At 48.6% G+C, this 24,188-nt stretch overlaps 2 protein-coding genes across 3 annotated transcripts in view; both read right to left on the minus strand.

Moving 5' to 3' along the window:
• PRKAG1 (protein kinase AMP-activated non-catalytic subunit gamma 1) lies at positions 1-12,895 on the minus strand. 2 transcript variants are annotated; one of them, XM_007072971.3, is made up of 12 exons: positions 12,798-12,895; positions 8,817-8,865; positions 2,988-3,140; positions 2,706-2,787; positions 2,549-2,607; positions 2,343-2,388; positions 2,186-2,240; positions 1,732-1,858; positions 1,461-1,626; positions 1,269-1,306; positions 855-1,001; positions 1-715 (listed from the first exon to the last, which is right to left on the minus strand). In XM_007072971.3, the coding sequence occupies exons 1-12, from the start codon at positions 12,893-12,895 to the stop codon at positions 611-613; spliced, it is 1,125 nt and encodes a 374-aa protein (XP_007073033.2). In that variant the 3' UTR covers positions 1-610. The 2 variants fall into 2 exon arrangements, with proteins under 2 accessions (XP_007073033.2, XP_007073032.1); XM_007072970.3 differs by having other exon boundaries at positions 2,988-3,097; positions 12,798-12,885.
• A 170-nt stretch (positions 12,896-13,065) lies between these two features.
• Positions 13,066-24,188, minus strand: part of KMT2D (lysine methyltransferase 2D) — a 40,289-nt gene continuing 29,166 nt past the window's right edge. Inside the window, 15 exon segments of the mRNA XM_042992205.1 lie at positions 13,066-15,965; positions 16,124-16,232; positions 16,357-16,430; positions 16,670-16,955; positions 18,620-18,750; positions 18,843-18,979; positions 19,831-20,971; positions 21,122-21,249; positions 21,325-21,457; positions 22,126-22,256; positions 22,354-22,529; positions 22,706-22,781; positions 23,415-23,574; positions 23,731-23,898; positions 24,022-24,162. Of these exon segments, the coding sequence (XP_042848139.1) occupies positions 15,873-15,965; positions 16,124-16,232; positions 16,357-16,430; positions 16,670-16,955; positions 18,620-18,750; positions 18,843-18,979; positions 19,831-20,971; positions 21,122-21,249; positions 21,325-21,457; positions 22,126-22,256; positions 22,354-22,529; positions 22,706-22,781; positions 23,415-23,574; positions 23,731-23,898; positions 24,022-24,162 (3,084 nt within the window). The 3' untranslated portion in view covers positions 13,066-15,872.

Consider the following 24,188-nt stretch of genomic DNA (forward strand, 5'->3'; position numbering starts at 1 on the left):
GAGGTTCCTGTCATTTTAATTACGTTTGCCATGAAAAGCAATAACCTCAGCTAATCACTCTGCCCTCCTCCTCTTCCTAACCCCCACCTCCCTTCATATGCACACAGCACAGGAACCCAAAGGCCCTCCTCCCCACAATCCTCCCCACTGCCATTATGGGAAGAAATGTCACTGAATGGACTCAGCCTCCTCCATACAGCATTTAACAGGATAAATAAAAATACCTTTAGAAGGGGTTTGTTGTGCTATTATCTCAGGGTGGAGTCAGGGGCAAAGGTAGAGGCAAAGGCTGGGTGAGGTCTGGGGATCTCTTAGAGATCAGAATTTGCTTGAGGGGCACACAGCCCATCATTCACCCAGTAAGGGGGATATGTCGAAGAAGGCAGGGGCTAAGATGGGCTAGGCTGTATGTGTGAGGATAAGGACAGCTAAAAATCCATTCTCCTTCCTCCCCCCACACCTTCCCCAGCTCCCAGGGAGTCCCAGGTAGGGGGCTCCCAAGCAGAGAACAGAGTTACAATTCTCTTAAGGTTTCATCTGTGGTTCCTAGAACTGTGGGCAGGCAGTGAGTGGGGTATGTCCCCTGGTGCTGCCTGACCCGTTCCCCAGCTCAGGGCTTCTCTCCTCCTGTGAGCACCAGGGCCTGCAGGATGTCAGACAGTGATACAATCCCCTTGACCACATCATTCTCATCTACCACTACAAGTCGGTGAACCTGCGTGAAGCAACACAGGAGAAAAGGGATTTTAGTGACGGCCTCAGTTAGGATGAGCCCTTCAACCCCGACTCTCCTTGCCAAACCCCACACTCAAAGCTGCTTCCCCCAGCTCCTTCTGGGTCACTGGCCTCCCTACCTCTGCTTCCACCAGCCTGTTGATGATGGTCTCCAGAGTCTCATGCAGGTAACACTTGAGGACACCCTCAAAGTAATGTGATCGATGTTGGAGGGCTTTCGTCACAGACACATCTAAGTTGTTGTAGGTCTTTTCTGCTGCCAGATTCTGGGGAGAGAGAGGAAGGTGCTTACAGGAAGCAAGGGAGCCAGCCCCCAACCCCTGACCCCACCCACCTACACCAGAGGGATTTAGGGTAGTTGTCAGCCATGCCCACAAGCCACACCCAACTCATTCAATTCCTTTTCAAATAGGATTCAAAAGTTTGGAAGCTTCTAAAACCCTTAGGTCCCAGAAGAGACTCTCTTCTACTCCCTCTCCACATTCAATACCCCACCCCTTTCCCTACCTCCCAGCCCCTCCACAATCACTCACGATAACATCAAACTTGGAGTAGATGTCCACCACACGCCCTAGGGGGACAGAGGCAGCTCAGCAAGGAGGATCTGGCATCCAAGGCTCCCCCTGCCTATAGCATCACCCTCCGGGCTGAGCTGACAGACAGATTTTCCCAGAACCACCCTGGCTTCCCTGGAGCCCTCCCTCTTCTTCTGTGAAATCTCTCACCTTTCTCATCTACTACTGGCAGTGCTGAAACTCGGTGTTGTACAAAGATGCCCAGAGCCACGTAGACAGGGGTGGTGGTGCGGACCATAGCAATGTTAGCATAGGTGCCAATCTGTAGCTCTTCCAGAGACTTAGACATGAACTCTGGCTTGGGGAACTCAGTGATCTGAGGAGAGAACCATCAGCTTGATCTTGAAGGCTCCCCAAACCACCCCTGGATACCCCTCCAACCTTGTATATAAGGAGTAAAAACCAGGCTGAGGACACTTACAAACAGTTTGAGGAACTTGAGGATACGCTTGTGGGTAAGGATGTACAAGGTGTTGCCTGATTCTGGGTCAATAACTGGCAGCCTGTGGATCTTGTTTCGAATTAATGAAGAGACAGCATCAAACAAGCTGTGGGAAGGTGGGGAATAATGATAAATCCCACAGTGCTGAGCCCAAGGTGGGTAAACAGCTTTTAAGAACATATTTACAAAGAGGGAAAACTGGTGACTGGGAGAGGAGAGCAGTGTTCAAACCAGACCTAAAGAGTGTGTGAATGTGTGTGTGTGTGTGTGTGTGTGTGTGTGTGTGTGTGCGTGCGTGCATGCATTTGTGTATGTGTGTTTGTGAGGAGCATCTTTTCTCTCTTCTGCCTCTAGATCTCTGGGTATCTAAAGCTTTAGCTACGCTGGTGGCAAGGCTCTTCCCTTTCTGGACAAATGGGTAGCTGGAACTCACCTGGCATTAGGAGAAATGCAGACAAGTGGTTTGAAGGAGTCCTGTAGGTACACCTCTGAAGGGAAAAGGGAGGTTCACAAAATACCAGTATGGAAAACCACTTCCCACTAAACTCTCCATCCCATTTTCTTTTTACAACCCCCAATTCTCTACATACCTCTCCAAGTTTCTATCTTGTGTTCTTCCAGCTCATAGATCTGTACCTGGAAGCAGAAGCAACAGAACTTGAGACTTGATCTCTCTGCTGCATTAACCCCTCGGGAGTTAGGAACTCCCTTGGGAGTTTCCTTGGGAGAAAGGAACTGAGAATGGGGGACTCTGGGTAGGGAAAGTGGTTTTGGTCATTGCGCTAAGGTTCCTTACCAAGGCTGATTTATAGTAGCGATGCAGGATATTGATGAAATCGGTGATGGTCAGCATGCCTAGAAGCCAAGACAAGATCCCTCAGCACTGTTCAAAGCTTCTCTCCCTGCCCAGCACAAGATGCCAATAATACTGTGTTCCAGAAACTTTTGCTTACCCACAAAACTTTGCTTCTTACTATCCCACAAAGGGGCAGCCCGTACACCATTAGTCACCAAAGCAAAGAAAGCTTTCTTCACCTGTAGTCAAAAAGAGTAATAATCACAAAGGAAAATTCACAGGGTGCAGGACTTCAAAAGAAAGGGGTTGGGTATGCTGGGGAAAACATGAGACTAAACCCATATAAGGACAGGGATATTACCCTTGGGATGAGACAGGATGAAAGTTTTTGAACCAGAGGCTCCTAGGAAGGGGGATGGGAGAAGAGGATTTCACCCACCTGCAGGGAAGTATCAAATACAACCAATTTGGAGCTTGTGGGAATCAGGTCATAGCAGCGATGAGACTTCATGAAGGAAGTATACACACTATTGTTGGATTCTGGGGTCTCTGCACAGGGTGGGATAGTTAGAAGCTTCCTTCCATGCATCAACTCACAATCAAAAGAGGCAGAAAATAAAAGTGTAGTTGTTCAAATATTTAGAGGCTGATTTTTTTTATAAGGCCCCCTTGTCTATCTATTTTGTTCCTATTCCCACAAAACCTGGATAAACCTGTTAGAAACCATTTCATTCAACCCCCGACTCCAGGTAGGGCTATATTTATTGGCTCCTTATGCAAAAGATGGCTGACTAAAACAGAAAGTCTATAATATCTATCATTAACCTGTTTAGTCTAAAAGTTTTTTTCTCATCTTTAATTCAAATTTTCCCTTTCATATGTTTAAGCGCATTTTCACTTGTTCTCTTTTCTCAGTGAAGATGTAATTAAGCTTCTTAAAATTCAAGTAAGCTTCTTAAAATTCTTCTAAGACCTACAGATGAGAAAGTCCTGGTCCAAGTTGGGCCATTTTAGATCAACATTCAGTTGGAGCCCAGTGCTCAATTAACCTGGCCCAAAACACCCCGAGAGTCCATCTTGGGATGACCCTGTGAATCAGAAATCATCTCACCTACTCTAGGCCAATCGGAGACCCTGGATGTGTTTACTTGTCTATTCCTCGGATTTTAATTGCTTGCTTTAAACTGGAGAAGCAACCCACAAAATAATAACCTGAATGTGCTATGTACTATGCTATGTGTACTTTAAAAATATGACATCATTTAATCCTCACAGATTTACAGTAAATCTGGAAAGCAAATACTGTCCTCATTTTTCAGATGAGAAAACAGGTAGGAAGCAGTTAAATAAACTGTTCAAGGTCACACCATTAGTAAGTGACAAGAAAGACTTAAACACAGACCTACCTGATGCCAAAGTTCATGATCTTAAATCCTATGCCAGTTGTTTGTTTTTAATTTTTAACCAGTCATATAGATACACAGTTTAAAGAATCAAATAGTTCTACAAATTTTGTTGAGAAAAACTAGTCCCTGGCACCTACTGCCCTGTACTAGCCCTCCCCAGAGATGAGACCTCTTTTAGCTGATTATTTTGGCACTTATTTCTATGTGTATGAAGTAACAAGCTTATATTGCTCTTTTCTGATTTTTCCACTTTTGGGCATTATCTATTATCATCCAAGGAATATGAGAATTTTTAGTTCTCCTTCATACTAAGACCCCAACACAAACATGAACCTCCCATCTCCCCATTCTTCCAGAAGTTAAACTATAATGTTGGTTACATTAGTATTTAAATAATTTTGACTAAATATTATTATTCAGAGCTAAGCCCAATTGTAAACTCTTGACTTTTTTTTTTCTTTTCCCCCTTTTTTCTAAAGATTTTATTTGTTTAAAGTAATTTCTACACCCAATGTGGGGCTTGAACTCACAATCCTGAAATCAAGAGTCGTATGCTCCACTGACCAAGCCAGCCAGGCACCCCTTCATTTATTTTTTTTTCTTTTGCAACCTTGTTTTCCCTGGAGTTAGTAATTGTCGTCTTTTTGTTTTTAATAACTAACTGAAGTATTTATAACTAATTCAACCCCAAACTCTTCACCAATTGTTTAAATCTCCTTTTCAAGAGGTTCAGAAGCACTAGTCTATCAATTTAAACAACCCAAAGAAGTCTATCCAGAGCCCAGTCTATTCTGACCTGCCCAAATCTGGGCTGGTTTGCTGCTGTGCACAGCTGTCATCCTGAGATCTTCTTTCATCACCATCCAGGGGCCCCCTTTCACGTCTCTCCTGTATTGGCACTCCTGTGTCCTGTATCCTATGATTTCATCTTTTTTTTTTTTTTTTAATTACTCCCTTGTTTTGGGAGTGCACATCTTCCTGTAGCTTCCTGAGAAAGGGTGCATAGGAGGTAAATTTTTTGAGACCTTGCAGCCTGCAGATATCTTTATTTTCTTTATTTTACCTTCATCTTTGATGTATAATTTGGCTGGATATAGAATTCTAGGTTTGAATTTATTTTCCTGCAGCATGCTGAAGGCACTGCCCCATTGCTGTCTAGCTTCTGGTGTGTTGAGAGTCTAAGGCAATTGATTCTTTTTATGTAACTTGTTTTTTTCCTCTCTGAAGACTCAGGATCTTCTCTTTGTTTCCAGTGTTTTGAAATCTCATGATGATTCTGCTTTAGGTGGGTCAATTTCATCCACTGTGCTGAATACTCAATGAGTCTTTTCAGTATGAAAACTAATGTCCTTCAGTTCCAGGAAATGTCCTTGAATTATTTCCTTGATCGTGTCCTTCCCTCTGTAATGTCCTTTTTCTCTTTCTGTAATTCCTATTATTTATTTATTTTAAAATGTTTGTTTATTTTTGAGAGAGAAAGAGTGTGGGCCCGCAAGCAAGGGAGGGACAGAGGATCCAAAGCGGGCTTTGTGATGACAGCAGAGAGCTGGATGCGGGGCTGGAACTCATGAATGTGAGATCATGAACTGAGCCGAAGTGGATGCTCCACTCACTGAGCCACCCAGGCACCCCATGTAACTGCTATTATGTAGATTATAAGAGTTCCTTGACTGACCCTTTAAGGTTGTTTTTATTTGTTTTGGTTTTTTGTTTGGTGAATTGTTGCTGTTGTTAAAATATCTTCTCTCCTATTTTATGCTTCTTTGTTTTCGGTGTGTTTTTTTTTTCCCCCACTTCTTTGATTTTTGTGGGTTTTTGTTTAAGATTTTATTTTTAAGTAATCTCTACACCCAACATGGGACTCAAACTCACAACCTCGAGATCACGAATCACATGCTGTCTGGACTGAGCCAGCCAGACACCCCACTTCTCTGATATTTAATTCTACTTTTTGGGAAACTGCCTCAACCTAATTTCCCAAACCTTCTACTTAGTTTTGAACTTTCGCTATTATACTTTTAATATCCTAGAGCCCCTCTTTGTTTTCTGAAACTTCCTTTAAAAAATGGTTTCCTGTACTTGTTGCATAGTGGAAATGTTCTTTATCTGAAATTAATGTTAATTTCTAAAGTTTTCTTCTCTATGCATTGAATTTTTCCTTCTGTTGTTTTTCCTGTTTCTTTAAAAAAAATTTTTTTAATGTTTATTTATTTTTGAGAGAGGGAGAGAGAGGGAGAGAGAGGGAGAGAGAGAGAGAGAGAGAGAGAGAGAGAGAGAGAGAGAGAGAGAGAGAGAAATGGCATGAGTGGGGGAGAGACAGTGAAAGAGGGAGACACAGCTGAGCTGTTAGCACAGAGCCAGACACGGGGCTCAAACTCACAGACTGCGAGATCATGACCTGAGCCAAAGTTGGGTGCTTAAGCAACTGAGCCACCCAGGTGCCCCTCCTATTTATTTCTTTTGCAGGGGCAGTTTGGATCATTTTTCTTTTAAACAGTTTTTTTTTTTTTTTTTAAATGTTTGTTTATTGTTGAGAGAGAGAGACAGACAGAGTGCTAGCAGGGGAGGGGCAAAGAGAGAGAGAGAGAGAGGGAGACACAGAAGCCAAAACAGGCTCCAGGCTCTGAGCTGTCAGCACAGAGCCCGATCCGGGGCACAAATCCACGAACCGAACCGTGAGATCATGACCTGAGCCAAAGTCAGATGCTTAACCGAATGAGCCTCCCAGGCGCCCCTCCTATTTGTTTCTTTTGAGGGGGATGCAGTTTGGATCTCTTTTCTTTTTTAATGTTAGAGGCTTTCTTTAGATGTCTGGTAATCCTTGGTTTAAAGGAGCATTCAAACCATATTCTAAGAGTGCAGTCTTTAAAGCTGATTGGAAGCTCAAGTGTACACGTGAGTCTTGTTAACTGTGAGCTGTTTAGATGGGGAACAGTCCGTATTTTTAGGGCTTTCTCTTCAAGGGGATTCTGGAGAGAAGGATTATTTATTCAGTTCCACGCTTGGGAGTATGAAGTCTTTTCTGTCAGCATTCTGGAAACTAGATTGGAAAAAGGACTGGAATTTCAGCATCCAGAGTAGTTCACTTCGTGCTCCTGCATTTGCTATAGTACTTCAGCCCTCAACTAGGCCTAAGCCCCTCTCCAGACCTTCAGTCTTTGCCAAAGTTGGGAGGGGCAGCTTCCTAGCTGCACTCAGTGGAGCAGGGAGTCTCAGATTCTGCCTGCTTCTTAGATCTTCAATGCGTCTCGCCTTTCCCCATTGCTAGTTTATAATTCAGTTTTCTCGGGTCTGCTAAATCATTTACCACTCTTGTCTCTGTTTTCCAGCTCCCAATTACTATTGTCTCTTCTTTTATTCTCCCTATTCTGCCGGGTTTGTACCTTTTGAAAAAAAAATTTTTATGGTGGTTTTAGTCGCTCTTTGTAGAAGAACAAGAGTAGATGTGTGTATTCAATCCATCATCTGTAACTGGAAGCCCACTGTTGTTTTTCAAATTTGACAACTCACAGACTCCCAAGAACATGTCTTTTTTTTCAAGGTCGTGTAGGGGAAAACTGTGGCCTGTGCTGCTGGCCCCTGTGGGACTCCAGTATTCCAAGTGTCCCCCATCCTGGGACTCTCCTGCCTTGCCTGAGGCGGATGGGCTAAAGGAGTTCCCAAGAACATGTCTTTTAATGTCAGTTTAAGGCATACTTCATTGATAGTTAAATAATATCATTTTAGGCTACAGAATTACAAGCATATTTGATTTGGCTGTCTCGGTAGTTTAAAAGTAATTTAAATCAGTTCCCCAATTTTAAAAATCTGGAGCTTAACATAAAGATCCAAATTCTCAATTTCTTTCAAAATCAGATCTGACCAAACCAGGCTTGAATTCCTAAACAGTGACAAAACTGACAAGACCTGGATTGTTGCTGCCTCCTTTTACATGTGACGAGATCTACAGGTTGTCAGGAATATGCAGCCTCCAGCACTGCCTGGTTCATGCAGACAGTTTGAGTTTTTGACCCTTGCCTTGGTGCTACTGCAAATGTACTCGGATACATAAAATAGGCACTGCTATCATGTGGCAGTCTCAGTTATGAAGAATATCATCCAGATAATTCAAATATGACCATATTAACTTTTCTGGATACCAACAAAATGAAAACAGAACATTTAAAAAGTCTTGTGGAGAACTCAGAAGACCCTTAATAATCTGTCCTAAGACCTCACCCCGTATTTCAATTCTCTGAGAAAGTATGTACTCCTGATACCATAAATATGTCCTGGGAAGCCCCAGGAGTGTTCTTGGGCAAAATCCTTTAAGGGGGGTGCCTATAAGTTCTGCTTCTTTCTAGATGGTCTATGGTTAACCATTTCCTTCTCACCAGTTATTCGGGAAGGTGCTGGAATTGCCTTCTCCTGTGCCCTGGATTTTATGGTTTAGTGTCTCGATTTCTAGATTAGTTTTAAGGGCTTTCAAGGCCTTTCTATAATTTCTTGTGTACACTCAGTGGCTTTAGTGAGCTCACTGGATGATAAAAGCCTAGTGGCATTGTTTCTGGGCTAATTCAAAAGTACTAGGGACCTTGATTCATGGTTAGGCAGCCCAGAGTTGCCTATGGAAGTTTTTCCTCAAAAATTTCCTTTAAGTGGTTTGATAATTGAAAATCTTAGTCATCCCTACCCTGCCCAAGATTTACTCCTGGGTGCTCCTGCCAAATTACTATTCCTGATTTGTATGGTTTGGCACATTATCTGGCCCAGTTTTGATTTTTCTCAGGGGGCATCCTGAGAAGACTTGAAAACATTGCTGAAGACAAGGTATGGTTCAGCTATTGCTTTCATAGCCGGTCTCCTTTCTTTAGTAAACTTACCTTGAGAATGCTCATTTTCCAGAGCTGGGGAGCAATCTGAAGAAGCAACCTGGAGAGACAAAAGAAACAAAGATTCAGCCTATCCTTGATTCCATCCATTTTAGCCTAACATTGGGAAGGGCTGGTGAACTAATGACTTCATTTAAAGCACCATAAGGCCCTCTAGAAATATTATCTCATTTAATCATCAGAACCACCCTGAGGTAAATACTCCTATTAGCCTTATTTTCACACATTAGGAAACTGAGGTTCAAGAAATATTAAGCAGCCTACCCAAGGTCACGTGGCTGGTCAGAGGTAGAATAGGAATTTGAACACACATCTGTGTGGTTCCAAAGCCTATGTCCTTATATACTACACTGCCTAATGAAATATTAGATCTTAAAAGCCAAGACTAGAAAATCTGTGCTTAAGGCCAGTCCCACAAGGTTCTCACAGATCTACTTTATAAAAACACGGAAGCCAGAGAGACAATACTGCTTTCCCCTCAATACTAAGCCTAAATGTAGACACTAGAATCACAGACATACCCCTTTACCCTAAGAGAGGACCACATCTGGGGAGGATCCCAGCAGTTGACTGTCACAGAGAGGTAAAGCTTAAATGACTGAGGGGTAGATGAGGACTGTCAATGCTCTGAAACTGAAGACCTGACTCCTCAGCACCCTTGTGAGTCAAAGGCTGCTACAGCCCAGAGGATGCTGGTTTTCTAAGTTTCTTTGCCCCTGACAGTCTTTGAATACAGAGAAACCTTCAGAACCATGTCTGTGCTCCCTCAAGTGGGAACATTTGGAAATTTCATTGTTATCTAGGAACGCAGGAGGGGTCATGATAATTTCAATCTACTGGAATGAACAAGTTTGGCTCCATTTGTTCTGGGTAATATACCCAAACTAACTTAAAGTCATACTTCACCTACATAGCTGCTGTAGTAACATGAAATTAAAAGCCTCGGCTTGAGCCTGGTAAGTTGGCTGGTAAACAGGATCAAGTTGGCAGGACAGCCCTAAACGTCCCTCCCCTAATGGGCCAGGGTGGGGGCAGAGGGGGAGGGGAATAATCTCCTTCTCTTCTCTCTGGGCTGCATACAACTATCAGCTTGGCCTGGCATTTTGGCAAGGCTATCGGAACAACAGCCTCATCACTTATAAGTGGGAGAGAGGGCTGTTCAGCAGTAAAGATACACACATAGTATAACACAGTCTCACAAAGATCTATACAAAGACACAGAAACAGTTGCTTCTGTAGAAATTATTGTACCCATTATATAATACTTACATACTGCACTGTGCTACAGTGTTTTGTTTTGTTGGTTCATTATCTATCCAAACAGGTTTTAAATTCCTGGAAGCCTAGAACTATTTTGTATTTCTCTGTATCACCCATAACATCTAGCATGGGGTTTTGCATATAAATCTCAATTGCTTTGTTTTTTAACTCTCAAATTAATAACGATAATGATGCACACCGATATGAACAGAGAGACCTATGATTAAGTTACAGAGGGAGAAAACAGATGTACAGCTAGAGATACAGAAACCTACACAACAGTCAACCACAACTGAATATGACTTTATCTTTCTGCCTATTTATCCACAGAGGAGGATAATTATGTCCACTCTTCTCTGCTTTTAATAACACAGGAGACCTGAGAAAGTACCACTGTAATACATGAATACAAAATATTATTATACAGACGCAGGCTAGATCTGACACATGGACTCACAGTTTCTTCTGAACTCCTGATCCACATTTCTAATTGTTTGCTGGACAACCACAGATGTCACACAGACTCCTCAAATGCTTCAATACAAAACAGTATCTGTCCTTCCACCCTGTTATTCTTACTGTGGTTCCCATCTTTGTTTTTTGCATTGCTCTCGTAGGTGCCTAGAATTGTAGTTTTGATTCCTCCTAGAATGGGCCACGCCAACATGTCTGCTTAGGATCGCAGGGCAGGGCATGACCTAAACTTGTCCTTAACATCTATCAGCTAAGCTGATATGTAAGAAATGCCTCAAGTCCCTTTCTATCCTTTCCACTTTTACAGTTTTAACTATAGCTTTTACCTCTCACTTCTGCAGCATTCTCTCAATTGGTCTCCCTGCCCTAAATCTATCTCCTTTTCATCTTTCATGCTGTCTCCAAGTTCTCTCACTAAGCATCTCAGGTTTGTAAGGGACTCTTATCTCCAGCAACCAGGAGCTCAATACTTTCTGAAGTAGCTCCATCCATTTGCAGAAGCTGTTGAGAACATTCCTAAAGCACACTTACTGCCTTGCTTATAGATCTTCATGGCTCCCCTTATTACAAAACAAAGTTCAAACGTAGTGTGGCATGCAATACCTTCAACCTGACTTTGGCCTACTTTTCCAATTTTTTCTCCCAGTGCAAGCAAAATCCAAACCTCCAGCAACATCATGCCACTGGCTCACCCCCAATTAATCTTTACATACCCCGATTTCTATGCCCGTGCTCACACTGTTCTCTCAACCTGCAAAGCCCTCTCTTAGGTTTACAATAATTTCTCCCTCCCCATGCTTCCACAGTCCTTTGTTTGCATGTTGATGATAGCATTTATTACAGTCTACATTCAGTAACAACTGTCATTGGCTTGCCCTCACCCCCACTCTAGGCAGGCTGAGCATTTTCAAAGGAAGGGTTTTCTTTTCTTTTTAAAACAATTTCTATCCCAAGAACCTAATCAGGACATAAAATGTGAGGGCCAAATTAGAAAATCTATATAAAAATGTTTTGTAAACTATAACACATTTATGAGTAAGTAAAATAAAAATTGATATGTTGTTTTCAATTTAATGGAATCAGACCTTTTATTTTATTTATTTATTTATTTATTTATTTATTTATTTATTTATTTTATTATTATTATTATTTTTTTTTAAGTAAACTCTACTGCCCAACCTGGGGCTAGAACTCACAGCCCTGAGATCAAGAGTTGCATGCTCTGCTGCCTGAGCCAGCCAGGCGCCCCAAACTCTTTATTCTTGTGCAAAATCCTCTTAATCTGTAAGAGCTAATTCCCTTGCCTGGGTGACCAACTGCAAATCAACTTTACCACACTTCCGTCTGTTTTCTCATTTATAACTCGAGGGCCATGACCTCTCTGCAGGCAGAGAAAGGGTGTGGTAAAGGAATTACTATGGGCATGGGACTAACCCAGAGAAAGGTGAACCTGCCAGTAACATGATAAAAACGAAGACATGAAAGGTTACTCTGCTTGACAGAGAATACATGGTTCCAGATGCTAGAAGGCGGCTCCGGAGAGTGAGGGTGGGTCCAAACATGCAGCGGGCTACCTGCAGCATCTCTGGGAGGATGACAGGGGCCTGCCACAATTGGGCAATGCCTGCTAGCCAAGAATGATCCATGCCGCCTGCTTACAGTCGCAGAGCAGGGCATAACCTAAACTTGTCCGGGGACAGGGCGGCCTCTAACACTAAAAAGATTCCCTCCTTCGGAGAAAGCCCACTTTTCAGTCTTACTAAGGCAGTGTGAGTTCGCTGGACACCTCGAAGCAGAGGTCTTTGCGATCGCAAGGCTCACACTCAGACAACTGAGGGCCAGGTGCTACCTGCAAGTGGCAGTCCCTTGGAAGCCCCCCCCTCCCCCGCCTCACCCAGGAAAGCCGGGTCACAACCCTGCTCTCTGGCAAACCTCTGAAGGTTTGAGGTGCTATGAGAAGAGGAGGCCCCAAATCGCTAGGGTGTGCGCGGGTTCCTAGCGGAGAGCAAACACTGCCAGCTTGGGCTGAGACCACCGCGGACGGAAAGTATGCACCGCGCGGCCCAGTTCTAGGAGATGCGCCCAGCGAAGGAGCGGAGGGGCAGAGTCACGGGATAGGACAGGCACCGGCTTCTCGTTTACTGGGCAGCAGCGCCGGTCCCTGCCCAGGCCTCCCTGTCCCCTAACGGGGGGTCTCAGGCTCCACAGCGCCCCCCGCCGCCCTCCCGTGCTCCTCACCGTCTCCATTTCAAGAGGCGCAGACTGGGCTCGCTCGCTTTAGGAAGCTCTCTGGGAGCCGGGCGGGAGGGGTGGAGGGCGGACAGGTCCCGCCCCATGTCCGGTACCGCTACACCACTTCCGCCTACGTCAGACAGACGCAAGCCAAGGGCGGAAGGCGGGGAGTTCACTCTTCCGGCGTGGCCTGGCCTGAGTAACCGCCCTCCCCCGGGTCCTCTCGGACCTCACGGATCCGCCGACGGCGAGGGTGACTGGACCGAGCCGCTTGTATTTAAAATGTTCTTTTTTTATTTGTCGTTTAAAAACAAACTTGGAAGAAGCAAAATCCAAAACTTGCCCTTTGCCTCTTGCAACATAAATTATGTACAGTTCAGAATGATCGCTGATACAAAACATGCCAAGGACAGGGCGCTGGGGGTGGAGGGAGAGAGGGCGCTTTAAAAAAGGGAATCATTTCATCCGTTGTTACGAAGGACCAACCTTGCTGTACAGGATACACACAACACAAAATAAAGTCTTCACGGGATTCACACTTGTCAGCGATTTATTTTTTAAAAAGGGGGAGGGTCCTGGAGGTGAGGGGAGAAGACTGTAAAAGGGAAAAACTGAAAATTGAATATGTGCAAGTGTAAACCAACCCAAAATACAAACACGGGGGGCGGGGGGCGGGCGGGAAGGGAATTCAGATGCAATTATACAGGCGGGATACTTTAAAAAAAAAAAAAAAAAACCAACAACCAAAATTCCAACCTTGTAGCTTGGGTCTGAGTTAGTTTATATAAAAATTAAAAACTGTATAAGGTTTCTTCACTAAATTCTACAGGACTATCGGATACCTAGCATATGCTTACAAAGTCTGCCCCATCCCCTTTTCCCAATCCCAGGGCCCAAGCCCCAACCAGAGCCTGACTCACAGGAGTCAATCTCCCCCTCCCTGTAGCCTAGACCTTTTGCTCTTGGAAAAGGAATATCCAATGGCTTTGGGGGCAGCAGCCCAGTCTCCCCACTGTCTGATTTAATTACAGTGGTTTCTGTGGGGGTGGGGGGATGTTATTCTCTTAAACATTTGCAGCTTGAAACAGTTGAGGAAGCAGCTTAAAAAAAAAAATTCTCCCTACCCCCATCAATCCGCAACCCCCCAAATTCAAAAACAAAACAAAACAAACCTAAAATCACAACAGCGACCGTGCTCCCCCTCCAGCAGGCCTGCCCATCCACCGCCACCAAGCCCACCCCTACACTCCAGACATTTGATTTTTGAAAATATTAATTACAAAATGTCCTTTGCCCACAGCCCCTAGGAGAGAACTGCATATAAGCTTCATCTTCATCCCCACGCGCTCCCTACTAGAGACGGGTCTGGGGCCTCACCCACCCCCAACCTACCCCTACCCCCCAGGAAGAGGTTCAACTGCAGCACAAGCTTGGGCAGAAAGGGGAAGGAAAGGGAGGCAGGGAACCCATCACCCTCTGGCTCCCCCTGGGGCCAGCTCTCTTTTGTGCGTTATAACATAGTCCGACTATACAAAGGGGGTGAGAATTGCCCAGCCTCTATACCCCCACCTTACAGCAGTCACAGCCAGGGGGTGGGAAGGAGGGGGTGAGGAAAAGGGCGGTAGGTTGGGTTATGGAGGGGGCCCCCCCACAAGGGGAGCTCCATGTGTCCGCCCCACACCCCCCTACCATTTATAAACTGGTTTTGTAAAAAGAAAATAGATATATTTATATAGAATATATAAAGCACAAAAATTAGTAGTTTTACATTTGCTCTCCCCGGGGGTGGGGGGAGAGGGGAGGGTTCTCACCTCCAGCCGGCTCCCCCATTCCCCACAAGACTATGTACAATCCCATGTATAAATAGATAAATACCCCCCACCCTCCCCGCGCTGACACTAAGCTCCCCACCCCCACATCACCACCCCTTCCCACCAGACCAGCAGCAGTTTGGTGACTGAGGGAAAGTGGGAGCTCCGGGCCACACCCTGCCTCACTGGGTATGGGCATGCCACTCAGGGATAGCCCTCACCCTACCACCCACCCACCCCATCCAGGGGCTGGAGGGCAAATGGGCTCATGATGGGGTTGGGAAAACAGGAGGGAGATATCCTGGTCCTAGGTTTAGCACCCCCTCCTGCCCCCATGTCTAGATGGAGAAGGAAGTCCTAGAGCAACTCGGGGCCAGTTATCCCCAATCTTCATCATCATTAGCCTCAACCACCATCCCATGCCCATAATTAAAAACAAAGATGGATTTTTTGTTGTTGTTTTTCTTCCTCTTCCTACCCCCCTTCCACCCACTCAGAAGAGGGCAGTGAGGTGGAAGAGAGGATCGGGGCAGTAGGGGGCTTGGAGAGGGTCTCACATTTCAAAACAGCAAAAAATCCAACACTTAAATGAGGTAGGTGTGGGTGCGGGGTCTCCTTGCCCGGCTTGCCTGGCTCGCCCTCCTGGGCAGCTGGGCGCCTCTTTCCCGTTCATGTTGCATTTGTCAGAGTGGAAAACAAGGAAACACAACCCATAGAGAGACAGAAACACAGAGGAGAAGAGGGAGACAGAGACAGATTGAGAGGGAAGGGGATGGGAGTGAGGGTGGGGGCAGGACCCGGCAGGCAGGGCCAGGTGTGGGACCCGGCCTTTGGGATTGTCAAGCTTAGTCAAGTCTCTTTGCAGCCTTGAGTTGGGCCGGAGAGGTCGGTGGGAGCAGCAGGGCTGTGAGGCCCGGCCACACATCCTCCTCCCCCCTCCCTGCTGCCTCCCAGTTGCTTCTGGGTAGTTCCCGGCCCATATCCCCCTCAAACCTGAGATGCCCAATGGCTGCTTCTGTCTGGCCCCTCCTGGAGCTGGGGGCAGAGATGCCAGCCTGGGGGCCGGTGGCGGGGAAGAGGGTTGCCCCTGGTGCCCAGGGTGGGCTTGGCCTAGGGCCCTCTGCCCCAGCCTCCTGCTCCAGGGGCTCCGGTCAGCCGGCAGCCCCAGCCCTGGGTCCTGGCTCTGGCTGCTACCTCTCTTCCCCCTCATCCCTTTCAGGGAAGAGGTTGGGGGTGGGGGGACTCCCCTGCCTGGTAGCCTCTAAGCTTCTTAGTTCATCCATTTTCGACAATTCCAGGCTCCACAGTGGCAGGGGATCTTGTGCTGATCGTCCTCAAAGTCAAACTGATAGTCATAGGTCAGCTGGAAAGAGAAGAGGGTAGAAATCAATGCCAGCCCCCCCAGAGGGAGTAGGGGAGGGCAGAGATCTGATCTGAGGGCAGTGGCCTTGGAGCTTGGCTCTGGGGAATGGCAGAGAAGAGGGAGCTGCTTTGTCACTCACACACGACACTTCCTCTCACCTCCTCTCCTTTGGGGATTCGCCGGCTGGAGATGATGATGATTTTATCCTCCTTGTCAAACGTCACAACTTCCGCCACACAGTTAGGGGCACAGGAATGGTTAATGTACCTAAGCAGCGGGCCAGAGTCGGGGATGCCAGGCAACTGAGTTGGGATGGCTTTGGTTCCTTGTTGGCCCACCCTGACTGTCACCCAGGGACCCCTAAATCCCTCCTTCCTCATTCCTCTCTCACCTGGCAGGACCTCCGGTCAACGTAGCATCAATCACATGTTCGTTGTTTATTCGGAACATGTAGATGCCTCGATTCTGGAAAGGAAGAAGTTGTACAAGTGAGGAGAGTATCAGAGAATGGTAGCGGTGCTGGTGGTGAGATCAGGTAGCAGACGCGGGCAGTGGGCTTATCTTCATTTCTTACTCTGCCTTTCTCCCATCACTTACCTCCTCCTCCCGCGGCTCTCCACCTGCTCCCCTGACCCCGATTCTGCCCCTTGCTCCTCCGCTGAGTGCAGACCATATACCAAGATGGCCCCTCTGCCAGTCCATACCTGCTCCTCGTAGATTTTCTCCCGCCGGTTGGCCACCTCGTTGCGAATGATGGTGCCAATATACTCAATGACCATCGTGTGCTTTTCTAGGTCCTTGGCGGCATAGAGCCCCAGGCCCTGGATACGGGAGCGAGCCAGATACACATTGTTCTTCCACTCAGTGCGCAGACGCCGGTACTGTGATGACTTGGAGTGCACAAACTGCTTGCTGTATGGGGTGTTGGTCTCGCCTGTGAAGGTGCTCTGATACGCCTTGGACATGCTGGTGCTGTTCAGGGTGTGAGGCCTGGGAGGTGACACAGGCCATGACAAGACAGCTCTCCCTCAGACCAAACACACACCACCCGCCTCCTCCCCGGGATGCACAACATGCCAGTTAGGGGCATGTGCCGTCTTGGGAATGGAGCGGAGGCATGTGGGTCTTGGCTTTGGTGAGGTAGCCACTAGTTATGGGAACCCTTCCGACACCCTGAGTGGGACAGAGAGCCCAGGATGGGGGGTGGGGTGTGGAGGGAGAGGGGGGCACCAATTCCCCTACACTGAGCCCGCTCTCCCATCTCCCCACCTTAAACCCCCCTCTTGCCAAACATTACACAAGGCCATGCTCCTCTGGGAGGTCTTCCCCAAGCAGCTGAGGCCTGGAATTTAAGCTCATGATTTGCTCAAACATCCGAGTTCTACCTCCTGAACATACTGGAAGCCCTGAAAATGGGGGCCGTGTCTACCACATCGGGCTGGATTTGAATTAAAAGTGGCTTTGAATTCACAGCCAAAAAGTGGTATCCTTTCCTTTCTTCAGACTGTCCCCTTCTCTGACATAAGGCTGGGCTCTGTGCAGATGGCTCAGTGCAGGGGAATGACTGCTGCCTGGCAGGATGCCTCTTCACCACCCTAGGGCACCAGCCAAAATCTTGCCCATCCCAGAGCAGTGGTTTTCAAACGTTTTTGATTCTTTTCTATTTAGCAGCAATCTGTTTTTCTTTTTTCTTTAACAAAATGTCATTGGAATTCCAATACACAACCTAGATGAAAAGAGAATGCTTCTGGATGAATCCAATTTGGGGAAGGGGGAGTTATGCACGAAGAGGGCCAAGTTCGGCTTACTCGGTTTATGTGTTCCAGGACTTTCTGAAACACACAAAGTTTGAAAACCACTGTTGCATCGAGGACTAGGGATGACTGGGGTAGTAGAGCCTGATGCTCTACAATAGCCCAAGGAGCAACAAAAGGCCTCCAAGAAAACCCTGTTACGTGAATTCTGCCTCCCCTCTACCCAGGGACCAAAGTCAGGCTACCGTGGCACACAGAAAGAGCAGTGAACCGCAAGTCAAGAGGTAAGGTTCTGGTCCCAGCTGCGTGACCTTTGTCTAGTCACTTAACTTTTCTGGGCCTCAGTTTTCTCAGCTGTAAAATGGGGGTCATACCACCTGCCCTACCTACCTCATAAGGTTGTTGTGAGGATCAAATGAGATAATGGATGTGAAAACGCTTTGAAAAAAAAAGTATAAAGTGCTATACAAACGTAAGGTTTTAGTATTTTTCCATTATATTTCTAATTATTTTTGACACCAACTCAGCCTGGGGAAGGGAAGGTGACCCTAGCACTTATAGGGTGTCTCAGGTTTGGGAGAATCACAGGCCCCCTAGAAGCAAAATAAGAGGAAGGAGGTGACTGGCCCCCTTACACATTTCATAAAATTTCACCACCGTCTACCCAGAACCTCCCCAATAGCCATTCCCGGGGTGCCCAAGATAAGACTATCCCAGACCCCAGGCCAACCTAGGATACCTGAGCAGGGTGGAGGAAGAGGAAAGGGATACCCTAAGTAATACCTGCATACCCTCTAATCAGGAGGCCTAGAGTGAACCCCCAAACCCTCCTAATTGGCCGGAGGGTTCCTACCAACCACCCACTCCCACATCCCACGGCCCCCCCACACACAAGCTCACCGTTTGTAGTGTGTGAGGATTTTAGGCTCCGATCGGGCACAACCAGTGGGATTGATCATGAGTGGCAGCTCCATCAGGGGGTGGCGTCCATAGCGGAATAAATAGTTTTGACAGCTCTCCACTCCAGGCAGCTGTGGGCACAGGCCGTGCTTGCCTTAGCCTGAGCATTTTGGGGGCAGGACCAGAGTCCCCGGTGCCCACCTGGCCCCCAGCCCCTCCTTACTGATTCAGCTATGCGCAGCACGGCGTGCACCGTCAGCCCAAAGAGCTCCTCGCCTTTCAGGTACTCAGGGAAGAGCCGCAGCATGTCGGCCTCTTTTCTCATGGCAGCCACAGGCTCAATGATGCGATTCCACACAGCTAAGAGGCAAAGAAAGAGAGCAGCCCTCAGAGGTGATTTCTGCTCACTGACCTCAGCCCTAACCTCCATCTGGAGCTATGGTCATTTCCTGCGGCCTGCACACCTCCCTGTCACGAGGCTGTGTGGTTCTTCAGGACCCTCCACTGGCCTCCCAGTCCCACTCTCCCTCAACAAGCCAGAAGGCTTCCTACCCTGGAGGGGCATCACAGAGCCCTATGACACACAAACATGGACCCAAGGCCCAGAAGCCCCAGCACAGGGAACACTGACTAACCGAGAGCCAGAACAATAGGCATGCTCTGGACTTGGGAAGACTTGGGTTCAAGTTCCAGCACAGGCTTTAGGCCCTTAAGCCAAATACTCAAATTTCTCTAAGGCTCTGTTTCTTTATGTATAAACTAGGCAAAATGGAAGTACTTACATCATAGGGTTGGCATAAACAAAATCACCTGTATCAGTCACTTACATTAGTTTGCGCCACATGGTACATGCTCACTTATTTTTACCATTAACGCTAAAACTAAGATCAACAGAATTTTGACCAGGCCGAAGCAACCATAAGGAACACGTGGTTAAGAACAGGGTGGGTGAGCTAGATGATGCGGTCTCAGAATCAGAATATTCTTTAGTTCCACTGCGGGTAGGAAAAGAACCTAGAATACACGAAGTAGACTAGCAAAACATCTTCAATTACAAGAGCAATTAAGGTGACCAAGAGAGGCTAAAACACTTTCTCTGGGGATCTCTAGAAGACCTCTACCTGCCCGAGGTCAGGGGAGGAAGGTCACTCACAAAGACCCTGAGGATCTCTCCCATTTCCGTATTACCATTTCAAGGGCCCAGTGCTCACCCTGGGGGGAGGCGTCGGTGAAGACCAGGTCCTCCAGGCCCTGCTCGATGACTTTGATTATGAACTCGGGCCTTCCGTTGTTCTCGCCGATGGAGCAGCGGTAGCAGCAGCGGCGGTTGTTGGTGCGGAGGCTCCAGTAGATGCGTGTGGCCTCATAGCCCACAGGATAAAGGGCAGTGGCACTGTGGAAGTCGGCCATTTGGTGAGGGAGCAGCTGTCCAATGGCATGGAACACAAGGCCCCCTACACGGAACATGTGCAGCCGCTCTCCCCGCTGGATGATGCTGGCGATTTGCTTCACCTCATCCCGCTCAATGTAGACCCGCCGGAAGACAGCAAAAGAGCTCAGCTCCTGCTCACAGGGTCCCTTGATCTTATGCATTGGACACAGCATGGTCTTGTCCTTGAAGAACATGCACTTGGCGCGGATGGCACAGGCAAAATGGTAGACGTTGGGACAACGCATTCGATTGCAGCTGCTGGTGGCACCGGTGCGCTGGCACAGGGAGCACTTGGTGAGCAGTCCTCGGTGCAGGGCAACCTCCACGTTCATCAGTGCCCCGCCCTGGGTCTCATATACCTCCGTGGACCACAGAGCGCAGTTGAGGTGTACCCACAGGTCCAGGTCCAGGTTCAGCAGGCGGGCAGGTCCATCAGTGGCCCCATCACCCTCCTCGTGACAGAAGCAGCAGCGCCGCATGTCGCGAGGCACCTTGTCGGGTCGCAGGGCTGTGCCGAGCTGTTCCATAAACTCTGCCACTTCCCGCTCGTCCTCCTGCCGTCCACCAGCCTTCTGAATGGTCAGCAGCAGCCGCAGCCGCTTCCAACGCACCCCCTTCCACTTCTTGAGGCGAGGGGGCCGGGAATCTTCACCTTCTTCAGGGGGCCGGGCTCGGGGCTTGGGTCGGGCTGATTCAGGGGATGAGGCCAGTGGCAGAGGCGAGGGGACAGGTGGCTCAGCTGAGGGTTCAGCCGGGAGTTCAGCCAGGGGTTCAGCAGGGGGGCTGGCAGGAGAGGGTGCCAAGGGGGATGGGGGCGGGGAGGGTTCCTCAGGAGGCGGGGCTGAGAGCTGTCGCACGTCCAGGTTGGAGACGTTGTAGGTGTAGCTGTGTTGGGTGGGTGGCTCTGGGGCGGGGCTCTCCTATGGGAGGGCACGTGCCCGGTAGCATTAGTGCCAGCGCCTCACTTAACTAGCCCCCTCCCTCCTCTCACCCGGATGGCACTCTCCCCAAAGCCCTCTGCCTTCTTTGCCCTAGCCAGACACCCACCTCCCTTTCTCCCCCAGACCCACCTGTTTCAGGAGGCTCAAGATGTCTAGCTGGCTCTTGAGGGTATAGCCAGGCAACACTGCATCAAACTGTTTCAGCCAATCAGGGCCAGCTTCTGGGCTCTTGCCTCCCAGACCCTTTTCTTTCCCTCCTGCAGGAAGGAAGGGGTCAGAACCTCCCGCCAGAAGCATTCCCCGCAGGTCCCAAGTTTTCCTGCCACACTCACCAGGGCCCTCGGCTTCCCCCTTCTTAGGCTCAAGGCCTGCCCGGGCAGGGCTCTCTGGGAACAGCACCTCATAGGAGTTGGGGATCTTCATGCTCAGCAGCTCTGCCACCGCCACCATCACACCATTCAGGTTCTACCAGGGCAGGGAAGGGGATGGGAGGGCTGTGTCGGCAGTGCGGAGTGAGCCCTGCCACCGGTTTGACGGGGACACCCTTCAACACCCAGAAGCCCACTCCCCAAGCAGCCAGTCAGTCCTGCCCTTCTCACACGCTTCCTTCAGAGCACCTTTCCAAGACTGCTACGGACATGAATGGGCGCTCCACCAAAAGGGACCAGTGCCAACAGAGTTTAGGAATGACACAGGCTATATCCACGACCTGGAGACTCACGATACACATTAGCAAATTAAAGGATCTGAGGAACCTTGTAGTAAAGAAACTTGTTTTGTGGTTTCAACCGGGATTTCCAATTTTCTTTGACCACAAAACCCCGCCAACATTAACAATAAAATAACGAGAGTTCTACCAAATGTGACTGAAGACATGCTGTCTTACAGCATTTGTCGCGTCATGTGCAACTCTCCTCATTTGTTGACTTGGGTCTACCACTGGACAGGGAGCCCCCCTGAGGGCAGGGACCTCTCATGCTTTATTTACCCTAATCCTGAAGCCTCCGGCCCAGGCACTCACACACAGCAGGTCCTAGTACATAGTTCTGAGTGACTGAACTTATCCACACAAGCTCCATGGACTGCCTTCTGACCAGGATCCCCTTGGTCTCCAAGGTACCCCCAGGACACACCTTGGCTGCAGCAGCAGAGACCGTCAGCATGACTGACACCTCACTTCCTTTGCCCTTTTCCCAAGTTGTGGCAGGCAGCTTTCCAGGGGCCTCCAGGTCCAGGGCCCCATAAGGTTTGGTATCTGGGAAGACTGAATGAGAGAGGGACCTGTGTAAGCTCTAGCTGCCTCTCTCCCCCCAGCTCGGACAACCCAGCCCTGCCTGGCCCACGCCCAGAGCAGCCTCTACCTGGGATACTGGCCCGAGGAATGATGGGGATGACAGGGGAGAGAGCCCGGTCATCCTGCTCCCACCGGCCTGAGCCGAGCTGAGGGAAACGAGGGGCCTCCTCCCCCAGGATGCTCTCGGGGGACGAAGCCGGCACAATGCTGTCAGGAGAATCGCTGTCCTCATCACTCTCCATCCTGTGGGCCAAAAGTAGGCATTTGCTGGTACTGCCCTGCAGACTCCCCCTCCCAAATCTAGAAATTAGTCGATGTCATAGCCGGATTTGAAATCTGCCATTGGCCAAAGGAAAGATGAAACAACCTGCCCCGGTCCCGTACTCCCATTCCTCATCCCCATTTCTGGCTGCCCCCACCTGACATCCTCAGTCTGATTGTGAGGGGGTGTAGGCAAGGCAGCCAGCAGGTCTAGACTCTTCACCTCTGAAGTATCTGAAGAGTAGAAAGGGAGAAGAAAAGTCAGGCTGGTGACCAGAGCTGACACGGCTTTCTCCCCCATATTTCAGGCCTAACTAGTACAAGATCTAGCTTAGCTATTACGAACTGCTGTCTACCTACCCACCGACCTACAAATCTGGGGCAGATGAGCTGTATTTATTGAGCCTTTCCTCTATGTCAGGCCCTGGGCTTTGTTTATCATCTTTTAACAACTCCAGCAGAGGAATAATATCACACCTCTTTATAGTGAGGAAATTGGGGCCCACACAAATCAACCGTGTTACTTAGCTGTGCTGACACAACTAAATTAATACAGGAACCTGAATTCAAATCCAGATTTCACTGTAGTTCTATAACCACTCAAGCAGGATTGTTCCTCACCAACAAAAGCCTCATTACCTCTTTCCCTGCCATCTACCTCCTCTGTTGCCTGTTCTCTGGACTCCCTGCTTCCAACTCATCAGCCCTGAAGAGGCCCTTCCTAACCTCAGGTATCCTGTCATATGTGCGCACGGGGCAACATGCAACCATTCCTCTCAAACTGTATGAGAGGGGACACTAACCAACTTGGACCCCCGGCACTAAATCCTACCAGAGAAGGAGAGGCCCACTCTGCTCCTGACTTACCCCTCAGTGTCCCTTCAGTATCCCGGGCAGAGGCAGCATCCTTGGGGTGCTCCCCCAGCTCTTCAGATGGAGTGACGCCATTCACCATCTTCTGCTGCACCGATGGGGGTGGGGTGGGGGGCAGCGACGAGGGTGGTGTCGGCGGGTTACTCAGGTTATTCTGGGGGTGGGGTGGGGTGTTGTGTGCAAGATGGCATAGGGAGACTGATGTAATCTCCTGGCCCCACACGACATCAGCAATTTCCTCATCTTCCATTCCCACCTCCACCTCCCCAAGAACCTCGTCATCCCCAAGAGGTACTGCCATTTTTCTGACCTTGGTAAGCAGCTGGGAATAGTAGTCAGGGCCCGTGGACAGCGCCCCACTTCCAAAGGCCCCCCTCAGCTGGCATTGCCCATTGACCGGGCAGCCACTGCCGAAGGGAGCAAAGAGGCTAAAATTGGCGGTGATGGTAGGCTCCGTTAGGGGCAGCAGGGACAGCTCCTAAGAGGGGCAAGATGACAAGGTTGGAAACCCACAGTGTGTACATCTCTGCCACTGCACAGCTGGGGGCCAGAGTGCCCCCTATCCTGGGATGGGACCATGGGGCTGGCTCCTGGGGGTCACCTGTTTCAGCTGTTTCAGCAAGGCCTCGCTGGCCCTGACCCCGTCCTCCTTCCGCAGCTTCTTTCGGGAGCTCACCAACCTGTCGCTTGCCTTCTGTACCCGCTTGGGCTTTGGTGTCAAAGGCTTCCTTGCTGCTGTATCCTAAGCCAGATAAACCCACAGTGAAG

The sequence above is a fragment of the Panthera tigris genome, chromosome B4 (assembly GCF_018350195.1).
Source record: "Panthera tigris isolate Pti1 chromosome B4, P.tigris_Pti1_mat1.1, whole genome shotgun sequence".
NCBI lineage: Eukaryota > Metazoa > Chordata > Mammalia > Carnivora > Felidae > Panthera > Panthera tigris.

Bases quoted from the DNA above. Each gene is read 5' to 3' on its own strand.
- PRKAG1 (XM_007072971.3), bottom strand. From the start codon at position 12,895: ATGGGGCGGGACCTGTCCGCCCTCCACCCCTCCCGCCCGGCTCCCAGA. The intron at 8,866-12,797 runs GTGAGGAGCACG...TTGTCTCTCCAG, and splicing joins CGCCTCTTGAAATGGAGACG to GTTGCTTCTTCAGATTGCTC. The intron at 1,002-1,268 runs GTGAGTGATTGT...CTCTCTCCCCAG, and splicing joins ACTCCAAGTTTGATGTTATC to AATCTGGCAGCAGAAAAGAC.